The sequence below is a fragment of the Urocitellus parryii genome, chromosome 6 (genome assembly GCF_045843805.1).
Source record: "Urocitellus parryii isolate mUroPar1 chromosome 6, mUroPar1.hap1, whole genome shotgun sequence".
Taxonomy (NCBI): Eukaryota; Metazoa; Chordata; class Mammalia; order Rodentia; family Sciuridae; genus Urocitellus; species Urocitellus parryii.
The window spans coordinates 67,155,495-67,182,833 of record NC_135536.1 but is presented as its reverse complement, the minus strand read 5'-3'; the positions used below and the strand labels follow the sequence as shown (position 1 = coordinate 67,182,833).

Here is a 27,339-nt window from a genome sequence, read left to right as displayed (position 1 = left end):
CTTTTGCCACCAGAAGGAGTGGCAGGAACAAAGTGTGTCCTCTGCTAAGGCTGAAGAGTTCCTGGATGTCACCCAAAAGTGTCCATACCAAGCCACTGAGTCAGAGGGACTTGGCTCTGACAGTGACTGAAACCTTGACATTAACTTGCCATATTTATCTTCCTGCCTAGAGCTTCCCCTAGTACCTGGGCTCTGGAGACACCTCTTAGTGGCTGCCCCTTTGCAGGCCTTCTTGGGCCAGGCCATAGGAGCTCAGAGTATGGCGTTGGGGACACCCTCCCTTTCCTCCAGCTCAACCTAGGATCCTTAGGAGTCTCCTAGTTTCCTCAATTCTCATAATTGATGAAGACTGGTGAGATGCTCCTAAAATACCTCCGTCCCCAGCTCTGCCTCATAGCAGCCCCACTTCTCAGAAGCTCATGACTTTGGGCCTGTACTTCAAATGTGTGATTTGCACAGCTTTCTGCAGGACACTGGTTATTCTGGAAGCAGCACTGGACAGAAAAGCTCAGGTGGGTGGTTCTCAATTCTGACTGTAAACGAGATTTCTTCTTTCTAAATTGAAATGCCAAACCTTCACCACTACTACAGTGGTTTCCAGCCGTAATTCCACAAGTTACTTGGGGCCCTGTGGCAAATCCTTGAAGTTCTCCAAGCAGTTTCCGTATCTGTTGAGTGTGGATAAAGATAACCACACTCCCTCTCTCATATAGTGATTATTAGAAACAGAAGAGCCAAGTATCACAGTGTTCTGTAAACTGTAAAGTACGGTTAAGATCTTAAGACTACTGATTGTCCTGCCCTCACTCCTTTCTTTCTTCATCTTTCTATCCTTACCCCCATACATTCTCTAACTCCTTAACCAAATCCATATCCCAGAGTGTTTATTATTATTTTTGGCAGGACTGAGGATTGAACCCAGGGCTTCATATATGCTAGGCAAGTGCTCTACCACTGAGCAACGTCAGCCTCCTTAACTACCTAGAGTCCTGAGGTTCCACGTCTGCCTCTCTCCCCTAAGATATCCAATTACAAATCTGAAAGATTACTCAATCCCTTCTCATGCCTTCACAAGACCTGTTCCTAATCCACTGAACAGATGAGAACTATACTGGCCTCAAAGACCCGTTTTTAGACTTGACTGGGATGTTCAGCTTCTTCTTCCCTCAGAAACGGATGTTCAGTCCTCTCAATGACTGTGCTTCATCTTATTTCTTTCAGGGCAGGGGGCCTTTGCTTTGAGTTCCCCTACAGGTAGCACTAGCGAAGGCACACACAAAAAAGGACAAAGTTCTCCATTTCACCATCATTTTCCTGCTGTTGCTTTAGAATTCTGAGGTCTCTTCTACCAGAGGCCTCCCCGTCCCAGGTTACCACCAGGGTCCCAGTGAAACCTCCTCCCAGGAACTCAAACAGCCAACCATACCTGTGGTTTGAAATATTCTTTATTTTGTAAACATCTGTGTTTAAAATAGATGAACCCTGCTCACAATTCATATAATGGACCCAAGACACAGTACACAAAGTTCACCCATCACAGGGAGATGGTGGGGCTCAGGAGCAGGTGGTGCCAGGGGCTGAGCTGTCTCAGGACAAAGTGGCAGAGGTACTGACCAAAAGACAGGCTGGGAAAACCTGCTCAACATTCCTGGTCTAATGGCAGCCCAGACCACCTCCTGCACTAAAGTTTGGGGGCAAGGGGCCAACTCTGGTACCTGGGGAGCGCAGCTGCATCCTAAAATCCCAGCCCTCCTCTGCTCCCAGCTGTGACCCTTGTGGAGAGAGCTCATCAGTCCATAGACTCCTGGGCCCATGTTCTCCCTTCTCAATCCCTTAGGATACAGTAAAAACAGAATCCCTCTTTCCTGAGGGGGTTAGGAGAGAGACGCTGGAACTCTGCCTGACCTGCAGAGGAAGTGACAACACTGGCTCACAGGTTGGAGCCAGTGCCTAATATAACTTCTCCTCTCTCTCCTCCTTCCTGAGGATAGGCAGGGTTGACATTACCACTCCCATGCCCAGGGTGCTTCTGCATAAGTTGGTCCTTGAAGAAGCGCCCAGCCACTCATGGCTTCATCCTAAAGAACCAGCTCTCTGAACTTACTAGCCAGTGATTTGTTCCTCTCTTCCTTCCACCTGTCCCCCATTCCGAAATCTTGAGCCACCTTCTCCTGCTAGCTGTTTTTCCCGGTTTGGTAAGCCTAGAGAAAGTGCCTAATGATTTTATTTCCACCTCCTTCTTCTTTGAAGAGTAAGAAATAGAGCTCTTCTCTTCAACAGGTATGTGCCCTGGTTTTGGGTCCTTGGGGCTCGATGCCCAGTTCTTTGCTTTGGCTCCAATCCTAGCATGTAGTACAGACTAGGAATGATCCTCTCACCTAGGCTTCTCCCACTCCAGAAAGATCAGGAGGAACCCAAGCAGGGCTGGCAATTGACTTGCTCCCTCTTGAAAGGGAACAAGGACTCTTGGACTATTTGGCGGTTAAAGAAAATTCCTGAACACAGAACTCTGGAGACGGAAGTCCTTTTCCCTCCCCACAGTGCAATTGGCACACCCTCGAGCCTACGTAGGAGCAAGAGGCCAAGATGAGCACTTTGACTTAGGCTGAAGAGTCCCAAGCATTCCTACCCAGGGCCTCCTCCTTTTCTTCCCATGAAATCTTTGCTTTTCTCCCACAAACTCTGGGACCCAGGAAAACCCTGACTGCTGAAAGCTGGGTTTAGTGAAAGAAGAGTGATGTGGTTACATCACCTCTCACCTCTGCCAGGAAGTATGGGGAAGTTCTCTTCTGCCACAAGAGAGGTAAAGCAGGGCTGGAGACATGCTCAGTGGAAGAGTGCTAGCCTAGAGTGTGTGAGGCCCTGCTGCCACCACATCCCCTCTACTTTACAAAATGCTGACCCTGGCCTGCTTGCCCTTGCTCTGGCCCTGACAGCTAGGAGCCAGTCCTTCACTTGTGGGTGCTCCTCTTTCTGGACTGCATGGTTAGTTTGCCAGTGCTCTGGGCCCAGGGATCTCCTTGCCCCTGTGGTACCCTCAGGCCTTTAGATTCAGGGGCCCATGTGGTGAGAAGTTGTGTACACCCTGCATGGGAGGTAGAGACTTGAGGTGACTTTTTATCCCTGCAACCCCTCATCATTTTTTCTCTCTGAAACACCTGCCTCTGAGCTCAGTTCCCACAGAGGCAGGTAGGCAGCTAAGCAAGGCCAGAGCTCAGGCAGGGGGAGCACAGAGAGATAGGACAGCCCAGACATGAGGACCACCAGTTGGTGTTTCCTTCCTACCTCCATGATCCACTTTCCCAGGTCACTGGGGAGGCAGGCCCATGGCACAAGAAGGGGCAGAGACAAGGAGAAGAGGAAGAAGCACCCTTGGCCTTTGGCCCACCCACAGAGCAGGTGGAGGTCCCCCATGGAGCAGAGGATGGAACATCCCTATGAGCCTGGGTCCACTCCCTTAGGCAGGGCTGGGAAGGAAGGAGCTGCTCTGGCAGCCACACAGGGACACACAGGCAAGGGTAGGAGGAGCTTTGAGAGGAAACACATTTGAGGGAAGGAGGTGAAGAGCGGGAAGAAAAGAGAAAAAGCAGAGAGGACCAAGATGCACTCAGAAAGAAGGAGCCTTTAAGCAGTCTTGACTCCAGCCTCAGCCATTGTCCAGGGAGCTCTGGTGGAGGGACGGCGCTCAAAGCACACCATGGGGGTCACAGCAGGCCCATGGCTGGGGAAACAGGCTGAAGGATACCACTCCAAGGTAGAGGGGCTGGGGGCACAGGCTGCTCAGAGATGCCAGCAGAGTTGCTCTCAGGGCCAGGCAGGGGAAGAGTAGCAGCTACTGATTTTTGACAGGGTTGTCAAATGAGAGGACAGCAGTAGGCAACGTCCAGGCTCCCCTGTCTGCCCACAGGCCTCTTGAGGGAAAGGGAAAGGGGTTTTCCCCACACAGGACCCTCAGCACCAGCAGGTTTTTGAAGAGTTCGCTGGGCCCTCAGGTTTGCCCTCCTCCTCTTCCAGCTCTGCCAAGGCCAGCTCGTTACTGGCTCGTATCCGGAGACCATCCAGCTCCTTCCTGTGGGCCTGCAGCACCAGCTCTGTCAGACGCGTGAAAGACTGGAAAACCAAGGGGCACGGGTTAGCCAGCGTCTTCTCTTCCCAGCAACTCTGTAACGCCCAAGGGGCCAGTCCTATCTTATCTTGGCTCCTGTCTCCACCTCCTCCTCTCACCTCCCCACTCTGCGGACTCAGCCAGAGGCAGGGCAGCTGCTGCCCAGTGGTCTCACCTCTTTAATATTGAGGTTGGTGCAGGCACTTGTTTCATAGAAGTCCATGCCGTACTCCTTAGCCAGCTGCAAGAGAAGGACATTTCTGAAAGAGAGTCAGTAAGGGAAGGGAGGCACCCACGCCACCTCGCACGTACACTCGCAGACCACGGTGTGCAGTGACAATTTCTCAGAGCAGACCACTTCTCAGATGAGACTGGGCTCCTTCCAAGACATAGACTGGCACAGAATGGGGAAAGATGATCCACAAATACACCCCACTCCTCCAACACGCACGTACACCCCCAGTTCACACATCATACCTCAGGACACAATGATGCCAAAATGCAGTGGTAGTGCGGCATGTTAGTAAACACTATGGAGTGACTCTGGAGTGCAAGAGACCCAGATGAAGTTCCCTGGGACTGCCACATAACAGCTGTAGGACCTTGGACAAGCTACTTATTCTCCCTAAGCCCCAGCTTCCTCTTCTGTTAAAGGAGAATGACAGTGTCCATGACCTAAAGTAATGAGTTGATTAAATGGGGTCATGCTCCTAAAAGCACTTATTGAGCACAGTGCCCTACATGTGGTGCTTGATAAATACTGTTATTCTCACAGGGTTACCTCTACTTCCACATTTTCAATGACTATGTATTATTTTTTTGTAACCAAAAAAATCAATTTTATTTTAAGGGCTAATGGAATGCTATTGACTGAAGAGGGAGAGAAAAATTCTCGAGGTCCTCAGAGTGGGTGGAGGACTCTTGTCTCATACTATCAGTCTTTCTTCCTGTTCTCTGGGAGGATGGTCTTCCTGCATGCTTGAACATTCCACACCTGACTGAGGGCCTTTCACTGCCTCACTTTCCTCCCTACTTCTTTCCCAGCACAAGGAGGATAGGAATCCATTTCCTCACTGCAAAACATAGCTATGCCTGGATGTGATTCAAGAAGACATTAGCAACTTGAAGTCCTTCCTCATCCCTAACAGGGATGCTCTGGTAAGTCCCTGTTTTGAGGAAGAGGTCTTTGTTTCTGGATGGACCCCAAATACTGTCCTGAAGGACAGAGAGCAGCCTCTCAAAGATGGCAACTCCCCAGGGCCTGAAGGTGCTGTGGAACATGTGAGAGGACCTGACGATGGTGAGTGCACTCCCAGTCCCCGCTCCCAGGACTGGCCCTGGAGGTACTACAGAAGGACTCCACCTACCTGCTGCCCTTGCTCTCTCCCCACCTGCCGTTTCTGCTCTTCATCAGCCTTGTTCCCTATAAGGATCTTCTGGACACCTTCTGGTGCATACTGGAGACAAAAGAGAAGCAGAACTGTCATTGAGAAATGCCCTTCCCTCCCATCTCCCCTGTCCCAGTCTACACTGACCTCTAAACCACCACCAAGGTTAAGAGCCCTAGGGACTCGGTGGAGTGACCAGAGGCAAGTGTCAGGCTCTACCAAGTAAAGGGGTCCCCCATTATCTGTGGTTTTGCTTTCCCAATTTCAGTTACCTATGGTCAACTATGGTCTAAAACTTAAATGGAAAATTCTAGAAATAAACAATGTGTGTTTAAGTGTTAAGTGACTTTTATTATAGTAAAATTATTTTATTTTACTATGTTATTGTTAATCTCTTACTGTACCTAATTTATAAGTTAAACTTTATCATAGGTATGTTTGTATAGGGGAAAAAAGGGTCTGGTACTATCTTTAGTTTCAGGCATCTACTGGGGTCTTGGAATGAGAGTCTTGGCAGATAAGGAGGGACTACTATACCTTGACTGACCCCAGAGTGTCCCAGGGGTGGCTTAGGATAGAAGACACTCTGGCTAAATCCTAGTGCCCTATTGGGTTGAAAAAATGGTACCTGAATTGGAAAAGTTATACTTAAGACTGGCAGCCCCTGTTCAACAGATAAGGAACTGGGACCCAGAGAGCTCAAATGGCTTGCCCAAGGCTCCCCAGCTATCGGCAGAGTCATGGCTCTGGTCTAGAAGCCCAGAGTCCTGTAATTGCACCCGGTCCTGAGATTTCAGGAAGGAATCTACTCCCAGGGTGGGTATGGAACTAACTTATTTCCAGGAGAGACACAGCATGGAGGTCTGGCAAGGAACAGAGCATGAGGGCATGGCCGCTTCAGCTTGCTCTGCATGACTCACCCACCCAGAGCTCTTCTTCCAGCCGGTAGAAGGCAGGGTTTAGGTTTCCTGGTAGCATTGACTCACCAGCCCTTGAGAGCTTTGGCCCTTCCCATCTGGCCTGGCCCCTGCTTTACCTTCCCCTGAGGTGCCCTTTCCCCACCCATCAGTGAGGTGGTGTTTCCTACCTCATCCACATCACTGACCCACTTCATGATGTGCTGGTAAGAGCGCTCACTGCTAATGTCGTAGACTAAAAATATTCCCTGAGAAAAAAAAAGAGAGAGAGAGAGAGAGAGAGAGAGAGAGATGGGGGAGGGAGGTTGCACACAGAAAGAGTGCACTCATGAAGCCAGATGGGGGAGGGGGGTCTTTACACATTGGGCCACTCTCCTTGCTTAGTATAATGAGGACCCCTCAGTATCTAGAAATGTCTCCTTCTCTCTCAGACCCCCCACAGCTGCCACTTCCTAGGACCATCACAGAACTCTCTAGGGTAGGAAGGCATCACATGCTTTGTCCTGGGTCTTTGGCCCAGGGTAGAGGGTGAAAGTTAGGGATGAGGGTAGGGGACCTACCAACAGTAAGTGCTCCATGAATAACTGAGAAATGACTGATCAGCGGGTCTCTGAAAGACTGCCCTAAGGTTCCCTCCTCTGAAGGTAATCCAAGGGGGTCAGTAACCAAAATAACCACAAACACCCCTCAAATACCCATAGTGAAAGTGGGGTGGCAGCTAAACCTCCACTACCTGAAAATGGTGGCTCACCTGGGCCCGTCGGTAGTACTGCTTTGTGATGGTCTGGTATCTCTCCTGGCCGGCTGTGTCCCTGCAGTAGAAAGCCAGTCCCTCAGAGCAGCAGGGACCGTGGGAGCAGATGGGGAGGGAGGAGCAAGAACTGGGAGACCCTGTGCCTTTGTAGGAAAAAATAGGGAGCTGCAAGGTGAAAAATCAGTGGTGCTTTGGTCCCCAAAGGGGTCTGAGCACAACTGACTCTGCGATATGATGTCAGCTCCTCTATACTGGCAATGACAAGGCCCACAGGCCTGGGACACTCCTGATAACTGTATCTGCACTGCACCAACTGAGCCTTGGACAACTCTAAAATTTGGCCATTATGGCCAGATTTGGTTGAATGGGAGGATGATGCTCCACCCCCAGTGCCCATGGGACCTCCAAAGGCAATGTCTTTACCATCCCTTCTGGGATTAGGAGGTAGCTCCACCTGCAAAAGTAGTGCTCTCAAGACAATCAGGTAAGAGGGCCACAGCAGCCCCTGGTGGCTACTAGTGGCAACTGCATCAGGCAGTAAACCCAGGATAGAGCCTTCTATCCTTCAGTCTTAACCAGTGTGACACAGCCTGAGGATAAAGCCTAATTCTACAATAAACCCACAACAGTTAGTTCACCAATCCTTCTAATTCCTACCCTTTGGTGATTTGTTCATCTATTCCATGAAGTTTGTTGAGCAAGATAGGAGGTTAAGGCTCATTCTTGGGATGGACTTTTTGACTTCTCGCCTTCATAGAGGTGTCCAGTTATCCCAGACGAGGCCTAGGGATGGCCCATGACAGTTGTTTCTAAGCAGCAACCCAGGGTCTTCTCTGCCCAAACCTGCCTGCTCCTACCTAACTCACCAAATCTGTATCCGCACTTTGATGCCATCAACCTCTATGGTCTTCATCTTAAAGTCAACACCTGGAGAGAGAAAGCAAGCATGAAACTTAGGAAGGGCACCTGCTGAGAACTGATTAGGGAAGGACCAAGGCCCTCACAGATGGAGGGATTTACTTTTGGCTAAAGGTGGTAAGGAGATGACTCGAGTAAGGGCCTCCTTAACCATAAATGGGCCCCAGGGAAGTGTCTAAGCTTTGAAGGGGGCTTCCCTTCCTCACCAGTTGAAAGTTACCAGCAGTGGGCAACAGGGAGGCAGTGTGCAGACAGGGGAATCATGGCACATTCTAGTCACGTGAGAAGCCTTCATATTTACACTTCTAGAAAAAACATTCGTATTTACCCTTCCTGAAATGAATTTCTAAGAATAGCAATCTACCTTATTGGCCTGGATGTTTCTCTCTCTGCCTTAAGATAACCAGGAGGGGTTATAGCACTGTTGTGATGAGGGTAAGGCACAGACCCTGGTCTTAGAACCCTCTGTGCACGAAGCCCTTGGCACCTTGCAGAGGCCCACTAGGGAGAGGACCTCAGTGCACCTGTTATTGCCCAACGCATTAGAAGAAGCACAGGCTTCACAGTCAGGAGCCAGCTGGCTGGTCACTGGACTCGTGCTATACCTTGGGTACTTGACTCCCTGGGTCTCCCATTTTCTCCACAGTAAAAAGCTGGGACATGACAAACATCTGAGGGCTGCTGGGAAGACCCAGTGAGATACAGAGGCTGCCTGTATAACCCACTGCAGCTCTCAACATGGTACCTGGCATGTGGCAGGTACACGAGTGACTAACAGATGGTATGACATGTTCTTGGAGGAGGCACAGGAAGCACAGAGTTCTCAGGCCCTTCTGCCCAAGGGCTTGAGGAACTAAGCTGCCCCAAGACACAGGAAGCACAGGGAATCTGGCAAATGGCCCAGGGCTGACACATATTTGGGGAAATCAGCACCACCCGCAGCAGACAGGCTTGACTGTGGGTGCTGACAGATGAGGGGAGATGTGTCGATCCCTGTGCCTCTTCTCCAGCCATGACTGTGCCCAGTGACTCTGAGAGCTGTGTCTGGTAAAGTAATTAACCTTAAATCTTCATGCATTCTTTGGAGGCAAGTCAGGAGTGGGCATCATGAACCACAGTTTTGAGATGGGGAACATTGGAAAGGCAGGATTGTGGGCTGTTCATTACCAGGTTGCCCATTCCAGAAGGCCCCAAGGGTACCACCACTGCCGCTGCCACCGCCGCCTCCTCCTCCTCCTCCTCCTCCTCCTCCACACTAGTGCTTTGACAAATGGGAAAGCATCCCCTTATCCATCCCATCCCCGGCCTTCCACAAATACAAACAGATTAAATTCAGACTCTTCCCTCCTACCATCAAGACCAATCTCCTCTAATTAGAAGGGAGAAGAAGACACAGAATGGACAACCTGCACTAAATCAAGTTGGTCAGACATGAATCATTTTTCGCCTGCCCAAGCTGATTCATATCTATTGAGCTGTACTTTTCCAAACAGGCAATGTCTGGCAGCCATTCTTCCCTGTGTGCAGAGAAAGAGGGATGAAGAGGAGGAGGATGAAAGGGAAGAGGGAGAGGGACACCTGGCCCTGGAGGGAGGCAGTAGCATGCTTACTCCCTCCCTGGACAGTTACCAGGAATTTGCTTCTCCCCAGTACCTGGCATAGAAGGGAATCAAGGGGACTCGCAACAACAAATCCCACTGGTATGAATAATGAGAATCCACCAGCAAAAAGGGATTCTTGTTGCTTGACAGTAGAGTTGCTTCTTTATAGAAGAATCATATATTTTTTTTAAAATAATAAACCTAGCTCATCCTCATACTAGCCAGATCAAGAACAATGCTTTATGCAGAGTGGTCACAAGGGCGGGGGTGGATAAGAGGTTTATTTCCATTATTCCACAGGCATTTATGAGAACTAACTGTGTTATGTGCCCTGAACAGTGCTCACCATAGACAAAGCAGCAAAAAAAGGACCTATGGTTGGGCTGGGGTTGTCACTCAGTGGTAGAGTGCTTGCCTGACATATGTGAGGCCCTGGGTTCGATCCTCAGCACCAAATAAATAAAGTAAAAAATCCATTGACAACTAATAAATATATTTTTTTAAAAGCACATATGGTCCCTGTTCTTACAGAGGTTGAGAGAGAGGAAATGAGCCCAGAAAGGCAAATAATTAGCCCAAGGTTGGCACAGCATGTAGCAAAGATTCAAATGCAAATCTGTTTGAAGCCAGTGCCCTGACTACCTCTTGCACTATTTGTTGGGAGAAAGAGAGGGGAGTTAAGCATTAACTAGAAATGGAAACCTCAACTATGCTTCATTTCCTGTCTCCTCTGGGTCCTTGAGAAGGGATCTGCTGAGACACCATCTTCCAATATTAGGGGGACTTTTTCCTTATGAAAGAAAAGGAGAGGGAGGGCAAGTTGGAAGCAGCTGCTAAGAGGTAGAACAGGTCCAGGTGTGGCAATGCATACTTGTGGTCCCGGTGACTTGGGAAGCTGAAGCAGGAGGACCTCAAGTTCAAGGTCGGCCTCAGCAACTTAGGAAGATCCTGTCTCAAAAAAAAAAAAAAAAAAAGCTGGGGATACAGCTCAGTAGTAGAGCACCCCTGAATCAATCCCCAATACCAAAAAAAAAAAAAAAAAAAGAGGTAGAACAGACAAGCATATTCGAACCTGCACAACCCTGGCCTTGCTTCCTTCTCCCTGGGCCCTCACTTAGTTCTGTGGCAGAGTCAAGGTTGAGGAATTCTGGGGCTCACAGCAACCCCACCACCACCATGCTGCATGTTCTCTCTCACACACACATTCTTGCAACCGAGGCCTACTGACAACACAGTAAAATTTCACTTTAACCTGTCAAGAAGGAAAATGCTTTGAGTTGGGATATTCATGTGCATTAATATATGATGGATGAAACAGTCTGTATCTTCTGAAGGATTTCCCCCACCTTTTTCTTTAAATATAAAAAGGTTAACAGTCTAATGATCTTCCAGTGGCATCTAGTCCTTCTTCTCTCTGTCCCCACACACCCTAGATCTTTCCGCTGTCCATTCTTCCAATGAGGCCCTGGCCTGCAGGACCCTGTGCCCAACCCTGGCCATATCCTCTCCTGCGTGGCTGTTGGTTTTTTTCACTGCCGCTCTACAGGACGAAGTCAAAACGCTGGCCTGATTGAGTCCCCTTCAGATTCATGCCTCCTCACCTCGCAGGCCCTTCCAGCTGCTCGGCCAATTGCTTATTCCAATGTGTGTTTACCTATCATGTTGCCACAGCCACTGACCTCACCCAGAGCGGCACTGCCCACCCCATGCTCTCAACAGAATGTCTCTCCACTGCTTTTCCTCTGAGGCCCATCCCATCTCTCCAGACTTCCCTCTGTCATCTCTCTGCCCTCCTCAAGGAAGGGCCCTCTACCCTTTCAAGGTTCATTTCTCAGCTGTCCTCATCATCCCCTTCTGGGTGCCCATTGATCCCTCTGTTGCCTCTTTGGTATCCATGGGAAGAAGAGGTTCTCCAGCTGCCTCTCTCCTGGTGTTTGCTCATTCTGGCTCCTCCAAGACAGCATTAAGATGCACATATTAAGGTAAGGATTGTGGGGCTGGGGTTGTGGCTCAGTGGTAGAGCGCTTGCCTTGCATGTGTGAGGCACTGGGTTTGATCCTCAGCACCACATTAAAATAAATATAAATAAATAAAGGTACTGTTTCCAACTACAACTAAAAAAAATATATTAAAAAAAAAAGGTAGGGGGCTGGGGATGTGGCTCAAGCGGTAGCGCGCTCGCCTGGCATGCGTGCGGCCCGGGTTCGATCCTCAGCACCACATACCAACAGAGATGTTGTGTCCGCCGAGAACTAAAAAATAAATATTAAAAATTCTCTCTCTCTCCTCTCTCACTCTCTCTTTAAAAAAAAAAAAAAAAAGGTAGGGATTGTGATCAAATAAAATGCAGATTTGGATTTAGCAGGTATGAGAAAAGGCCTGAGAAGTTACATTAGCTTCCAGATAAAGCTGAGGTTGCTGGTCTTAGGACAGTGGTTCCCAGAGTGTGTTGTCCTCAGATTTGTAGCATCAGCACCATCCGTGATGTGTTAAAAAGGCAAATGCCCTCCCTATTAAATGCAGGCCCTACCTCAAATCTACAGAAGCAGACCCTCTGGGGGTGGGATCCAGCAGTCTTTTTCAACAAACTTTCCAGGTGCTTCCCACACAGACTGACATCTGACAACTACACTTGGGCAAAAGCTTTGCACCCAAAGTGTCAAGCCAGACACCCTGGGCATTCACTGTTTCTCAAATGTGCTTTGCAGATCCCCCAGCAGAATGAGAATCACCCCAGGAGATATTTCTGTTAAATGCAACTACCTTGACTTGCCTACACATACTGAATCATAATTTGAGAGAAACCCAGAAACCTGTATTTTTAACAGCACTGTGCATGTTGGTTGGGGGAAGGTCAGACAGAGGAAAGTCTGAGAGCGGCAATAGAGTGAAAGAGACAACAATTGGCACTGGACTCAGAAAGACCTGAGTTCAAATCCTGTTTTGGACACTTGCTGTGTGACTGTGGACTAGTCTTATTTGTAGAATGAGAACACCTAAGAGCTGCCTCCAAAGGGCTGATGTGGGGTATACAACAAAAGCACCTCACTCTGGTTCTCACTCCCACCTTCCCTGTGTTGAATAAAGACTCCCTGAGGAGCAGGGAGAAAAGCAGAGAAAGGATTACTATTCTGCTACCCTTGCTAAACTAAGGATGAGTGGCACCAACCTCACCAGGGAGCTTTGCAGAAATAAAGATTCTCAGGGCTCCCCCAGACCCACCCCATCTTATGCACACTGAACCTCTATGCAGCCCATCTCTAGGCAGAACCATACCTGAGCCTCAAATATTTCTCTGTCCTGGGCTGGGGCTGTGACTCAGTGGCAGAGCACTTGCCCAGCAGATGTGACACATTGGGTTCAATCCTTAACACCACATAAAAAATGAACAGATAAAATAAAGGCATTCTGTCCATTTACAACTACATATTAAAAAATTATTATATATATATGTGTGTGTATGTGTGTGTGTGTGTGTGTGTGTGTGTGTGTCTCCCCCCTGGGGGGGGGCTGGGGTTGTGGTAGAGCACTTGCCTAGCATGTGCGAGGCCCTGGGTTCGATCCTCAGTACCACATAAAAATAAATAAATAAAATAAAGATATTGTGTCCATCTACAACTGAAAAATAAGTATATATATATATATATTCATTCTTGTCCTATACACATCCCTTAGCCACAGAGTCTCTGTGAAGTAGGCAGAGTGGGTATTGTGACCATAAGGCACGAAAGGGCCAACTTAAATCCCCATATCCTATAGCGGAGCCAGAACTGGAAAATGGGTCTCTTAAAACCTACCCATGATGCTCTTCACTCGACCAGTAGTTCCCAACCCTTAGGCTGAGGAATTACACTGCTTTATCATTCGCATCCACCATATCCCACAACTATTCTGATATTTTGAGACATTTAGAAGTGAGGCAGTGGGCACACATGAACAGTTTCTGTCTCTACAAATGTCATACATTGAACAATCCCCAGTGCAATGATGTGGGAGGGTAGGGCCACTGGGAGGTGATTAGCTCATGAGGGCAGAGGATGGAATTAGAGCCCTGAAAGAGGCCTGAGGGAGCATGTTATTCCCTCTGGTTGACTGCTATGGAGGACACAGGTAGAAGGTGCCATCTCTGTAGCAGAGAGTGAGCCCTCACCAGACTGCATCTGTTAATCCCTTCATCTCAGACTTCCCAGGCTCCAAACTGTGGATAGTACATTTCTATTGTTTATATAAAGTACCACTCTAAGGCACTTTGTTACAATAGCCCTGACTAAGATACCCACTATAACCTATTTTGGGGGGAACTCTTTGTTCCTCTGACTCTAGTAAGCTCAGATTCATCACCCTGTCAGTCCGACCTCTAAGTCCCTACAAGACAGTGCACAAGTATGCAGAAACAAGCAAAGCCCTTATACACAGCTCCAGCAGAGGTTCTGGGAAACCTGGGAACCCCAGGAGGAGGAAGTCAGGAAGAAGGAGGGCCCTCTCCCAATTGAGGGCCCAAAGCCCAGCGCGCTGCTTATCATTTTGTCCCAGAACACCTGATATGGCCATCATGATGTCTGCCATAGCCAGCGCCCTTTCCCTTTAAAACTGCTGGGTCCAAACCTCTGCTCAGGGAAACAGGGCTGGGTGGAGCTTGCCCTCTGTGGAGAAGCAGCTCCTGACTGGCCCATCAACAGTCTTGCTGGACCCACAAAATGACCAGGCCAACGAGGACAAGAGAGCTCAGCTAAGCCTATCAAACCTGCTCCCTCTAGGCCAGAAGCAGTAGTACATGCCTGTCGTCCCCGCTACCTGGGAGACTGAGAAAGAAGCATCACTTGAGCCCAGGGGTTTGAGACCAGCCTGGGCAACAGGTGATACCTTGTCTCAAAAAGAAAAGAGGAAAGGGAAGGGGACGAGAGAATAAGGCAGGGGAAGGAAGCTTCCTCCAGACTCTGCAAAACTAGAGGCTAGCTAGGTCACAACCAGAGAAGCCTGAGACAAACAGATGCGTAGAGACAAGCAGAGACGCTGAAAAATGACAAGCGTGCTGGCAAGAGATGGCGCTGGCCAGGCGTGGTGGTGCATACCTGTGATCCCAGAGGCTTAGGAGGCTGAAGCAGGAGGATTAGAAGCTCAAAGCCAGCCTCAGCAACTTAGTGAGGCCCTAAGCAACTCAGCGAGACTCTAACTCAAAATTTAAAAAGATAAATAAAAAGGGCTGGAGATGTGGCCCAGTGGTTAAGTGCCCCTGGGTTCATCCCTGGTACTAGAAAAATAAATAAATAAATAGATAGATAGATAGATAGAACTGGCTCTGAGGCTGCTGGATCCTAGCACTGCAATCAGTCCGTACCAGACCCCAAGTTCAGCTACTGGTTGTCCTCACAGCATATGCCTTTCCTCAATGACACTTGAGAGCACCTCAGGACTGCCTGAAGCTTCATAGCTTGTGACGGTGCCACTGCTGCCTAACGGTTCCCCGGGATGACAGGTGTGATGCTTCAACCACCGAGCAGGGAGAAGACTTCTAAAACAATATTCCCTTGCTCTCCTGCTGCCTACTATTTTTTGTCTTCTAGTCCCAACTAGACACAAAGCATCTAAAGACCAGAGAGTATACTTTGTGTTTGAACAAGTTTTGTTTGTTTGCTTTTTTTTTTTTTTTTTTTTTTTTAAATCTCTGCCTCTGTGCAAGCATAGTACCAGGGACAGACATCCCTTCAGAATCCCGCTGCACCAAAGAGCATAAGAAGGGACAGGTGCCTACACCTGCAGGGCAGAGACGGTTTCCTCCCATCAGAGCATCTCACAAACACTGACAAGAAAAACTCTTCAGTTAAGTGACAGTACGGGAGGCTGGGGATCTAGCTCAGTTGGTAGAGTGCTTGCCCTGGGTTCAATCCCCAGCACCACACATACACACACACATACACACACAAAAAAAGTGACAGTATGGGGTCCTGATGCAGCTGTGGACAGTGCCCTCACAACAGACTGTGGCCTGAGGCGGTTCTAGGTTTCTTGCTCTTCCTGCTATGCCTTGGCCTCTGCCCCCACAGCAGCAACCCCTAGTGCCTGCCGGGCCACAACCAGAGTCCTGGGGCACAGTGACAGCACTGCTATGAGAAAACTGGGAGGACAGGCAAGGTCCTCCTCAGGGTGCTAGGACAGGACTCTAGGGCTGGACCAGAACCCTTGTGTGAGATTAGTGCCCTCATGAAAAAGGCCTGAGGGAGTGTGTTAACCCTTCTGCTTCTGCTTCTGCTTCTGCCATGGGAGGACACAGCTTGAAGATGACATCTCTGTAGAGGAAAGCAAGCCCGCCTTCTCCAGACACCAAATCTGCCAACACCCTGATCTTGGACTTCCTGGCCTCCCAAACTGTGAGGGGAGACAGCATGGCACTCCTGTGGCTCTCAGGATTATCTTGCCCTGGGCAGGCAAACAGAAGAGCTTACTGCCTCCCGAGGCCGGCAGTGGACATGCTGGAGAGACAGCGGAAAGAAGGCCACAGGGTACATCCCATGAACAAACACTCCTTCCAGTCACAGTCTGCCTCCAAAGAAAGCCCTGGAAACAGGCGGGAAGTGCGACAGGACAAACAGAGCAGCACGGCCATTAACAGACGGGAGTAGGGTTCCAATGCCGCCTTGTCACTGCCCATGTGGTCTCGGAACACCAGAGAGCCTCTTGGCCTGGGCTTTCTCACCTGTGAAGTGTGGGTGGCAATGCTGATGTCATAGGATTTCTGTGTGGATGATGAGATAGAACAGAAAACCCACTACAGGATCTGCCACCCAGAGCTTTGTAAAGTGTGACGCTGATGTCCCTACCTATCTCCCCTACAGAAGGCTGAGACTGTCATACCCGCAGTCATACCCTGGGGGACGGAAATAGAAGATAGAAGGGGGCTCCTGCTAGGGAAAGGAGGGAGGGCAGGGTGGGGCAGAGAGGTGAGGCAAAGAACGTTTCAACTAAAAATGTGGAATGTTTCAACAGAGAGAAAATGCCACCCACTGTGGACCTCAGACAGCTCCCACAGCCTGGCTCCAACCTAAATCCTGGCAAAGCTGGGGTGGCCCTATTAGCAGGCTGGCGCTGGTCTCCCTCAGGCCAGCACCTCAAGGGTTAATGTCGGGTGCCAGCTTGCCTGCCCACCAAGTGCCACATGTTTTAGAGGAAACAGGGCTGAGTCTGGTGCCAAATGTTATCAACATGATCAACCGTGGCCCAAAGGACCCACAGTGTGACCCGAGCCTTTACATTAGCAATGAGACTCCTCAACAAGGAACAATTTAATACACCTGAAACCCAAGGCAGACACCCAATCTTTGGGGCCATGCTGGCTCCAGTTACTAAGCACCAGTCCCAGAAATGCCCCCAGCTCCTCCCCCTGCAGGAAACTCGCATGTGATGGACATGTGGAATTCCCTCAGGGCTATGGCAGGAGAAACCCCTCCCCAAAACAAGCTTTAGGAAAAGGCAGAGCCTGGAGGGAGGTGGCTGTCAGACTCTGCCATCCCAAACAAGGCATGATAGTGATTCCCATTTCAAAACCCCCTCTCTCACCTAAACATTATGCAGGAGACCAATAATGCCATTTTCCCCCTGACCCACATGGGAAGGGGAGAATAGGAAAGAGAGTACAGAGAGAAAAGAGTGCTCACAGAAAAGCCAGGGACAGGATTCAAGACAAAGGATCCTGACACATCTCGACCCCTCACAGCAACTAGGGGGTGGGGACATTTTTTCCCAAACCTGCTACTTGCTGCTTTCTACCTTCTGTCTGGTAACTCTTAGCCTGTATTTTTTTTTTTTTTTTTTGGCTGGACTGCATGCCGCCTGACTCCCTCCTCTGTGAACTGCAGACTGGCTGTCCCTCATATTGGCTTTGTCCTGGGGAAAGGTAGACACCGGCTCTCAGAACAAATGCATTAGTCAGCGTGCATCTTGTTCTGGCAGTGACAGGAAGTAGAAATATAAGTGGCCCTGGGCTTGAGGGACAGAATCCTGATCCTCTAACTCACTTGAAAGTCATGTTTTAATCTCAAGAGTGATGAGATCAGGGGCTAGGGCTGTGGCTCAGTAGTAGAGGGCATGCACGGGGCACTGGGTTCAATCCTCAGCACCACATGAATGTAAAATAAAGATACTGTGTCCACCTAGAACTTAAGAATAAATATTTTTTTAAAAAAGAGTGCTGAGATCAAAGGTTCTGAACCAAATGTCTATCCACAAGAAATTCTGGAGATTTCAGAAGGATATTCTATGTCTTAAAAGGATCAGTCTCCGGAAGCCCAGGACCCAGGACCCAGACTGTTATCACACAGTGGGATTTCCCAATCGGACACTCACCCTGGTGAGTCTGGAGAGAATGAATGGCTCAGGGATTGAGCTGAGAAGCTCCTCACCCCAGAGCACCCTGGCTGGTGAGGTGGTCCTGGCATGGTCACTTAGGCAGCCACGTTGAACTGATAGGCATCATCTGTCACTAGCAGTGACCCCAACTGACAAGCAGCACTGACCTTAGTCTAAGACACCAAGCACTCATCTCTGCACACACCAGAGTACCCCACTCATACAGGTGCCACAGGAACTACCCTCTCCCTCCTTGTTATGAGCTTCCCCTTAGGGCATGTGTCAGAGCAGAAGAGGTTGAAAATTACTGGGAAAAAAATTCCCCCCTTGCAGAAGTCTCCCCTGTCCTCTCATACCCCCAAACACATGCCTGGTGTTGTCATGGATCCCAAGAAACGAATACTATCAAGACTTTCCTCCGGGAGGAGCAAAAGTCTTCAAGGGAAATGTATTAATTCATTCACTCTTTCAATTAGTAAGTACTTACTATGTGCCAGAAACCCCAAGACAAGCAGCAGACAACACAGAACACAACCTTGTCATCAGGGAGCTTCCATTCTTGTGGGAGTGGACAGATAAGTAACATTTATTTATTTTATTTTATTTATACCAGGGATTGAATCCAGGGGCACTTAACCACTGAGCCATATCCCAGCCCTTTTTAAATATTTTGTTTTGAGACAGGGTCTCCCTAAGTTGTCTAAGGCCTTGCTAAGTTGTTAAGGCTGGCTTTGAACTTGCAATCCTCCTGCCTCAGCCTCCCAAGCTGCTGGTTGTGCACCACCACACCTGGCTAGTAACTTATTTTTATTACTACATCATGGATGGGAATGATAAGGGCTAAGAGGCAAAATCAAGATAATGGAGCAGACAGCAAGGATAGTGTGCAAGCTACCTTAAGAAAAAATATTTTAAAAGAAGTGACATCAGAGCTGAGGCTTGAGTGACAAGAAAGTACTCAGCAGGGAGAAGATCTGAAGGATTGAGGGTCCAGACAAAGGAAGCAGCAAGTATCTTCAGGTACTTTCAGTCAAACTTACAGTTCTCAGGAAGAAAAGCAAGAGGGACCTACATTATCCTTTCCTGTTACAAAAGGAGAAATCACAGTAAGGCCCTAGCATTTTCTCAGATCTCATGGGGACCCTCGTATTTGCACATGGGCATATGCACACAGACACTCATCTATCCATCCGTGGACACTTGTGTGGAGGCTGTAACACGAAGGACACACCAAGAAACATCTGAGAGCAAGACCAACTTTGGAACTCCTCATCCCCGTGCCCTGACAGCTCTCTACCTGCACTGTGGAGCACGTGGGTAAGGTTTCTCCATTCTGCACACAGTGGGTATGAAGTCAGCACTCAGGAAATGGGGCTTCCTTTCTCTTGCTCTTCCCACTGCCTTGGGCACAGACCTCCATGCAGCCTCTGTGACAAGTGGGGTGTGCTCCAGCTATGCTGTGCCACTCCCATGTACCAGACCCAAGGACCCAGGCATCACCTCTTTTGAGCCTGCTGGTGGGTGCTCAGTAGGCACTGCTGAGGCAGTCAAAATGTGCTGGGCTACTGACCACTCACTCCTCCAGCCTCCTTCTGGGCCTGTTTCTCAGTTCAGAGAAGAAGAGACTTGGAGCCTCCAGAAGAAACACCTTGGATAGGACAGTGTCTCCAGATCATTTGCCCCACTCACAGCCAGCAAAGGGAACCTCTAGCAAGTACCTACCTGAACTGAAGCTGGCATGACCATGGTGTGGCCATTACTAGCTGGCCTCAGCCAGTCTGGAGAGCAATAGTCCCAATCTAGAGGTGTTTTCCACAGCAGTTCTTCCTGGGAAAAAGATATGTACCTCCCCTGATCCTTGTCCCCAACTAAGTCTTCAAGACTCCATTCAAATGTCACTTCCTCTGTGAAGTTTTATCGACCTCCCCTGGGGGGATTTTTCACTCCTCTATAATTTCTTTGGCATAATATTCTGTCTGTTTGGAAGCCTGACTCCCCAGCTACACTGTGAGTCCACAGAATGCAAAGCAGCATCTTATTCATTTCATATTCTCATTGCCTGGTGGAAGGCAAATCATTAAATATTACTCAACAAAGTTAAATATGTGCAATAAAAAAATGAATGAGAATCCATGAGTGAATGAATGAAGTCAATACATGACAGCAGAAAAGAGCAGCAAAGAGAAAATTTTAATCAGGGAAAAGAGATCAGGGAATGACCCATGTTTCAAAGCCAACTGTTGGCCTATCTGTACATCATGGTGTCCTGGTCACTCAGTTCTCTTTAAATCCACATCAAAATGGCAATAGGAGAGCAACACTCAGATCCTATACTCGGAGGTCTCCTACCTGGACTCCTCAGTCACAGGCCTCTAACTCTCTTCAGGGGTGTATGTAAATGAAGCAGAGCCCTAACATGAGGTAGGGAAGGCACGCCCACTCCCCTTTGGCTGGCAGGGGAGGCATTCTACTTGGCAACCTGTGGAAGGGACTTCTGGGATGAAAAACATGCCCAAAGTCGCTTTGGAGAAAATGGAGGAGAGAAGATGGCTCAGGTTCGGGTCACCTTACATACAAGATGGGAGTCACTAGTTCTCTAGGGTCCTCAGTTTTAGTTACAAAACAGGGTGGATGATTAGACCTATCCTTTGCAGTAAAAGGAATTAAATGTCTAGAAAGCCCTGTGACCCCTTGACAAAGCTCTCTGACCAGGCAGAAGAGCCAAGGAGAGGTCAGAGTCCTGTACAGAAAACTGGCAGTTTTACAGGGAAAAAGGCACGAATATTAGATTACAGAAGAGACACTCTGAGAAGAGCTGGCAATCAGAGTAGAAGGGTAATGACCAAATATCAACTTTCATGTTATAAAGCTCATCACCAATTTGTCTGGGGGAGGGGAGGAAGAGGAAGGAAGAGCAGAAACCAAGGAATGCAGGCAGGGAAGAGGGATCGGGGTGCTCAAAGCTGTGGGTGAATCTGCAGATCTACAAATGTGGCACAGATCAGCCGAAACCTTCTGCAGGTTTCAGATGTGTTCATTCTTAGGGATCGTGTCCTTGGGTAGAGGGATGGGAGGCTGGGTCTGTGCCTGTGTCATAAGGAGGAACGAAGGAGCAGAGGCCTAGGCAGAGCAACATCTAGCAAAGGCCCCAGCCTTGAAGCAGAGATGCCGCCATCCTCCCAGGCCACCCCTCTCCTCTCCACCTCCTTACCCACTCACTCTTCCTTCCAAGACACTGGCACTGCATGGGCCAGGGGGGCTTGGAACGAACACAGAGCCTACTCACATGCTCCCCTGGAATGGAAGACAGCTCCTTGATCTCTGTTTTGTTCACTACTGATTCCTCAGCTCCTAGCATGATGCCTAACACATAGGAGGTACAGGGCAAGTAGTGCCTGAATGACTCCATGAGTGATGGACAGGAAGACCTCACAGCACATGATCGACAGTTTATTCATCACCACAACATTCTTCTGCACTAGGAACAATTATAACTATGAACATGGTGGCAGCTACCATTTTACTGAGGACTCTGCCAAGTGCTTTGTATCCATTAGCTTCTGTAAGCTTCCTAATAATCATTAAGAAAAAGATTGTCTTACCATCTTCAATTTAGAGATGCAGAACTAAGTACGAGGATGTTAAATAAGCGCCTGAAGGTCACAGAGCCAAAAAGGCCACAGAGAATGTGCATGTCTGACCAGACTCTTTCCATCCTACTCACTGTTTCTTCCCTTCCCATCCTTTCTACAGGGCAGGGGCACAGGGTAGGAAGATACAGGTCTCCGGCTGCCTAAGGGCTACTAAGACCAGAAGGCCCAGCTCCTCACTCTAGGAATCTACAGATCCCAGGGCTACAGATACCAAGCATTCACCCCAAATTCTGTTGGGTCACTCAATTCCAGGTCCAGATCTAGGCCCCCTGGTCCTTTCTTCCCCTAGTCAATACAAGCGCCTGTCACAGGCAGAGCCAGTTCCAGCAGAACTTCCTGGGAAAGATGAAAATACCACAGAAAACCCAGCCCAAGCAAGCAGCCTCAAGCCATGGCCCAACCGGTCCAACCGGATCATCATAGGCCATAGCTTTCCTCCTCACTCAATAGAGGTGCTGCCTGAGGGTGGCTTTTCAAATGAAAGATCCAGAGGCCAGGTGGCAAGGATGGCAGGGAGAAAATCAGCTCCTGGGCAGTTACTTGGATTTACATCCCACTCCTGGCACCTTGCAGAAAGGCCATCAAACCTCTCCAGAACATAGACATCCACATATGATTCTGTGCCTGGGCAAACAGCACCAGCTCCATGAGATCCTTTCAGAAGTGGCCAGTTTGATGGGTTTGAGCTACTCCCCACTTCTGGAGGGAAACCAGAGCAGGGGATTGCATAGGCTAGTGCTGGTACCATCAGAGGGAGTGGAAGGAGGAAGGGGAAGGAGCTGGTTGAGAGGTTCCTTCAAGCCCTGACACCAGCACAGCCCTTGACTGGTCCCCCTGCTTCAAGTCCTAAATCCTCTTCCAACCAATGTTGTTGAGTACCCTGCTCAAAACCCTTTCCTACCATTGCTAGGTTCAAGTCCCACCTGCTCAGCCAGGCCCCTGATGCCCTCTGCCAATCAGGCCTGATACTCTTTCATTAATGATCTACGAGGGTTAAATGTTGCCTTCCCTGAACTAGGGCCTATGAAAACAAAGAAGGATAAGATGTGTCTCACCCCTGAGACACTTCTAGTTTGGGAGACAGAAAGAAGAATGTTCTCGCACTCCTCCATAAACTCCCTCTGCAGCAGCCAGACTGCGGGAGTCCTAGTCCCATGGACACCCACTCACTTCACACCTCTGTTATCTCTGCTCACTGTGCTCCATCTGCTCCCTTCCCTGCAGGAACTCACTGCAGGCTGCTTCAGTCTTCCCTGCTAGTTGGAATCCACAGGGGCCTCTCTTCTTCTCTAACCTCAGAGAGCAAAAGCAGGCTCTGGGGCCATTGCCATTATTGGCTGCCTCATGACACATCCGACATGGATAATGACTGTGGGACCTTCGTCAAGAGTAGCAGTAATGAAGGCTGGGGTTGTAGCTCAGTGGTAGAGCGCTTGCCTTGCATGTGTGAGGCACTGGGTTCACTTCTCAGCACCACATATAAATAAATAAAAGAGTAGCAGTAATAATTATAATCAAGCCCTTACATTTGAAGAATGCTTTTCCAAGTACTTTCAGATATTTCATCTCATGTTGGCGATAGCTCTTTTTTACCTCTATCTTGCTTCTCCAACTAGATTATACACTTCTGTGGGCAGAAAAAGGTGGAGTGCAATATGTATCTAAAATGCCTCACATGGGTTTGGTAGGAATGTTCAATTACTTTACCTGATGAGACAGACCTGTCAGGAACTAGTTGCAGGCAGATATTAAGGCTCTGACTGTCCTCCTCTGCACCGCTCTAGGAGCACAGCTACATAGAAAGGAAATGCCCACGGCACAGATCCAGCACAGGGCCACCTGTCCACCCACTGGCCAGAAAAACGAGGATGGGAGAAGGGACAGTCAGTGCCTCAGTCTACAAGGGAGGTCTCCTCCCTGTGCCCCAGCTTTTTTATGGAATGTCACAAGCTCTTATAGTAAATATACAACAAATTACAAAAGAGCCAGCCAAGAATCTGAACTCTATCTTGGCAATAATTGGGGAACTGTCTTGTTTTCCCCATTCACTGAAGCGGGGTTTGGGAAAGCCCTTGGGAAAGCCTAGATCAACGTCCAGCACAGTGAAAGACTGTATCTGGGCAGTTTGAGAGCAGCAATGTTTATTCATTTTGGAACCTCTGGAGACTAGCATACAAGGTGTGCACGCTTTTTGTGTGAGCAGATAAATGAATGACCATGACCTGGTAGTCCCTATTTCTTTGACTCCTCCATTTGCCTCCTGGCTACCCCTTCCTTGGGAACCTTCCAAATCACCTAAAGAAAAAGCTTTTCTTGACCATCCAATCCAACTCTTTCCCTTCAGTGTTAGTTAATGCTGAAAAACACAATCAAGATGAGGGGGAATTACAAGCCATTAGTAAGCTTTAAGAAAACATCTTATTGGGATTCCACCTCTTGGGTCCCCTTCTTCCTCCAGGAGAAGTCTTTTCTGCTGTCCTTTAATAAACTTCTAATTTCCGCTCAAAAAAAAAAAAAAAAGAAAAAGAAAACATCTTATTAATAAGAAACCCAGTGGAGCAGATTTTAAAAGGCTATAGGAAGAAAGGCAGGTTTCTTTTTTATTATTATTTTTTTAAGAGAGAGAGAGAGAATTTTAATATTTATTTATTTTTTTTTTTTAGTTTTTGGCGGACACACATCTTTGTTTGTATGTGGTGCTGAGGATCCAACCCGGGCCGCACGCATGCCAGGCCAGCGTGCTACCGCTTGAGCCACATCCCCAGTCCCAACAGGTTTCTTTCTCTTCCAGGGAATCTAAACTCCAAAAAAGTCCTCTGCATCCCATGTAAAGGGGGACCAGCCATGAGAAGCAGAGGAAGAACTTTGGAAACAAGTTTTAGGCCAATATATACAAAGGGCATTGGAGGGAGAGGGTGCTGTGGAGACACCCCACCTATTTTATTGACTCACCTCTGCCCCCCAAAGTGATACATTGCAGAAGGTTTCTGAGGAAGTCCCTAGACCTACCTAGCATTCCCCTATTAGCAGTAAGAAGGAATCCAAGAAAGGAGATTGTTGCTCCCTGCAACAAGGGTACGTGGGAGACAGGCAGGACCAGCCTGTCGTCTCCGAGGGGCTGAGAGAGAGGGTAAGGGTCGCGGCCCAGTCCCCACCCCAAGACTGGGAAGAAACCACACTGAGCCGGGAGTTGTGTCAGCCGTGAAGGCCTAAGCAGATCTCAGCTTTATTGTGTCAGGGACAAGGTTATATAGTGATAGAAGGAGGGAGTAAGAAGAGAAAGTAGCAAGAACCAATAGGGGGCAGTTACGTTACTATCACTAGGGGCCTAGGCAGATTTCAGGTTAAACCATTAGGGAGGGCTAAGGTCAAAAGCCCGCACGTGCCAATCCAGCCAGGTCACAGAAATGCTCTAGAAGAGCCCATGAGGCCACTCAGCCAACACCCAATAATGGCCGCGGTCCCAAAGGAGGTAAAAGTTTCCAACAGGAGATGACAAGGTGAAGGGACAAGAAGGGATGGTGATCAGAGATATGGGGCACGGGGTGATTCTCTTTAAGAAAGCATACTGTAACATTTTATAAACAAGGGTTCCCTCATTTATCTGCTGAGAGGGTAAATGAGGGAAACCAGGGGAGGCTAACTCCTCACAACATAAGCAGTAGTCCTAAGAGCTTCTGAAATGAAGGGGATGTGTGAAGCCCTCAAAGGGAAAAGTTCAGGTGACTCCTAGGACTTGGAATGTGACCAGGACACCAGGGTGCAAATGACTGTTCCTCAGGCAAAAAGTCAGGTAACCTGCTGCCCTTTGCCCCAAGCCTGCAACCTGTCCTCATACCCTATCTGGTTCCTCAGCCACTCCCTGGCTCACTACCATGCTTTACCCGACACCTGTCTCTTCTCTGAGCTCTCCCCTGGCCAAGGCTTGGTGTCTGTAACCATCTCTCTGAAATGTCTTCCATCCAAATAGTGGCCCAGCCCAAACTCCTATATCTCCTAGGAGTTTGCCTTACGGTATCCCTGAAGAATATGGATGAATTCTGTCCCCAAACCTAAGTCCCATGAAGATTGTGAAGCAAAGAGAGACGCTAAGAGCTCAATCCTAATTAACAACAGTAATAACAGTCAGCATCTAGCCAGCTCCCCCATGTATCAGACTTTGTACTGAGTGCTTTACAAACATTATCTTGATTGATCTATTATTACATCCATTCTACAGATGAAAAACTGAAGCTCAGAAGCTTAAGTGAGAGTCAAGGTCATGTTGCCCCAAAGTGAGATCTCCAGGTATGTGAGAAACAATACCTGTCTCTTAACCACCAGGCTCTGTTTCTCCTGGTTGCATCTAACTGCTCCCTGTTCTCTCTTAGCAAGGAGTGTGTGTTGAGGGGAAGCAGGGAGAAGTATCTTCCAGAGGAAGCTAAGAGCTGGAGTCCTCCCATAAGGCAGCAGGGCTTCTAGGACAGCATACCAACTGGATGACCAGCCAGCCCACAGGAGTTTCCTTTCAGGGGCCTAGGCAGTGAGGAGGCTACTCCAGGTTTAACCAAGCATAAAACCTGTTAGGTATGAGTGGAATCCCCTCAATTCAGACCTCCCAGAGGAGGAGGCCCTTCAGAGCCCATAAGGGAGAGGCTCTCTCTGAGGAGAGGCCTCAGAACCACTCCCAGAAAATAGGTGACCCTCTCACAACACTGCCCAGGATGCCACCAGGCCTTGTCCCTTTAATCACAGGCTCCTAGTACGATGGATCAGAAATAGAGATGGATTAGAGATAGAGTTGAAGGTGGGTCCTGCCTGCCTTCTGATCCCCTCAGGTCTGCAGCAACATTCCTGACCTTCCTCCACCCTCCTCAGCCTCCTTTAAAACACACTTTAGCCAGCTGGTTCCTCCCTTTCTCAAGCTCTGGGGCTTCTCATCAGTGCCCTCCTCCAGGTGTCCCACCTTGAGGCTTACCTTCACTACCAGTCCCCTAGTAACTCAATCCCTTTGACCCCTCCCTTCCTCCTGAATTCCCCATCCTGGCTCCACATTGGCTCACCCCTGAACTGGCTCCCCACTCTGACCCCTTTTCCTGAGCACAAGCTTTACTTCCCCTCCCCCTCTTGACTTGGGGCTGTAAGGATGTCATTTCACTGGCTATGATTCTCACTGCCCCATTTCGGGGTACCCTAGCCTACACCCGCCCCTGTTTTACTGGCTTGTTTGGGGAGGTTCTCAGCTAGAGGCCAGAGATCCCACCCCTCAGCCCCGGATGGCAGGCAGTAGGACCCCCTCACCTGCAGGAACCGAGGCTCTGGTCCCCTGCAGGTGGCCCGCTCACCCGGGGGTTTATTCCCTCATCCTGGCCTCGCGCGCCACAGCCTCTAGCCTCTAAGGGGCAGATAACCCCTCTCAGCCTGGGGAAGGGGAGACAAGGGAAGGGGCCGAGGGTCAGGGAGGGTGGGGCGCCCTGGGCCACCGCCCCTTACCGATGGTGGAGATGTGCGAGGAGTGGAACTCGTTGTCGGTGAAGCGGCACAGCAGGCAGGTCTTGCCCACCCCGGAGTCTCCGATCAGCAGCAGCCGGAACAGCACATCGTACTGCTTCGCCATGGTTGGGGCCCGAGGGGACCAGGGGCTGCGGGCGGCGGCGGACTCAGCCCCGCTCGGCTGCTCC

The 27,339-nt window shown here is 49.2% G+C and overlaps 1 protein-coding gene and 1 long non-coding RNA gene across 2 annotated transcripts; one reads left to right on the top strand and one right to left on the bottom strand.

Annotated features, from left to right (window-relative positions):
• The first annotated feature begins 198 nt into the window (after positions 1 to 198).
• On the top strand, positions 199 to 5,442 carry LOC113180291 (uncharacterized). The gene is made up of 4 exons (XR_003300457.2): positions 199 to 512; positions 4,015 to 4,295; positions 5,150 to 5,263; positions 5,364 to 5,442. It is a non-coding gene; the product is annotated as an uncharacterized LOC113180291 (long non-coding RNA).
• On the bottom strand, positions 1,972 to 27,275 carry Rab15 (RAB15, member RAS oncogene family). The gene is made up of 7 exons (XM_026385125.2): positions 27,152 to 27,275; positions 8,031 to 8,091; positions 7,162 to 7,222; positions 6,581 to 6,658; positions 5,473 to 5,562; positions 4,281 to 4,346; positions 1,972 to 4,110 (listed from the first exon to the last, which is right to left on the bottom strand). Exons 1-7 carry the CDS (start codon positions 27,273 to 27,275, stop codon positions 3,952 to 3,954), a joined length of 639 nt encoding a protein of 212 aa, XP_026240910.1. The 3' UTR covers positions 1,972 to 3,951.
• Positions 27,276 to 27,339: the final 64 nt, after the last annotated feature.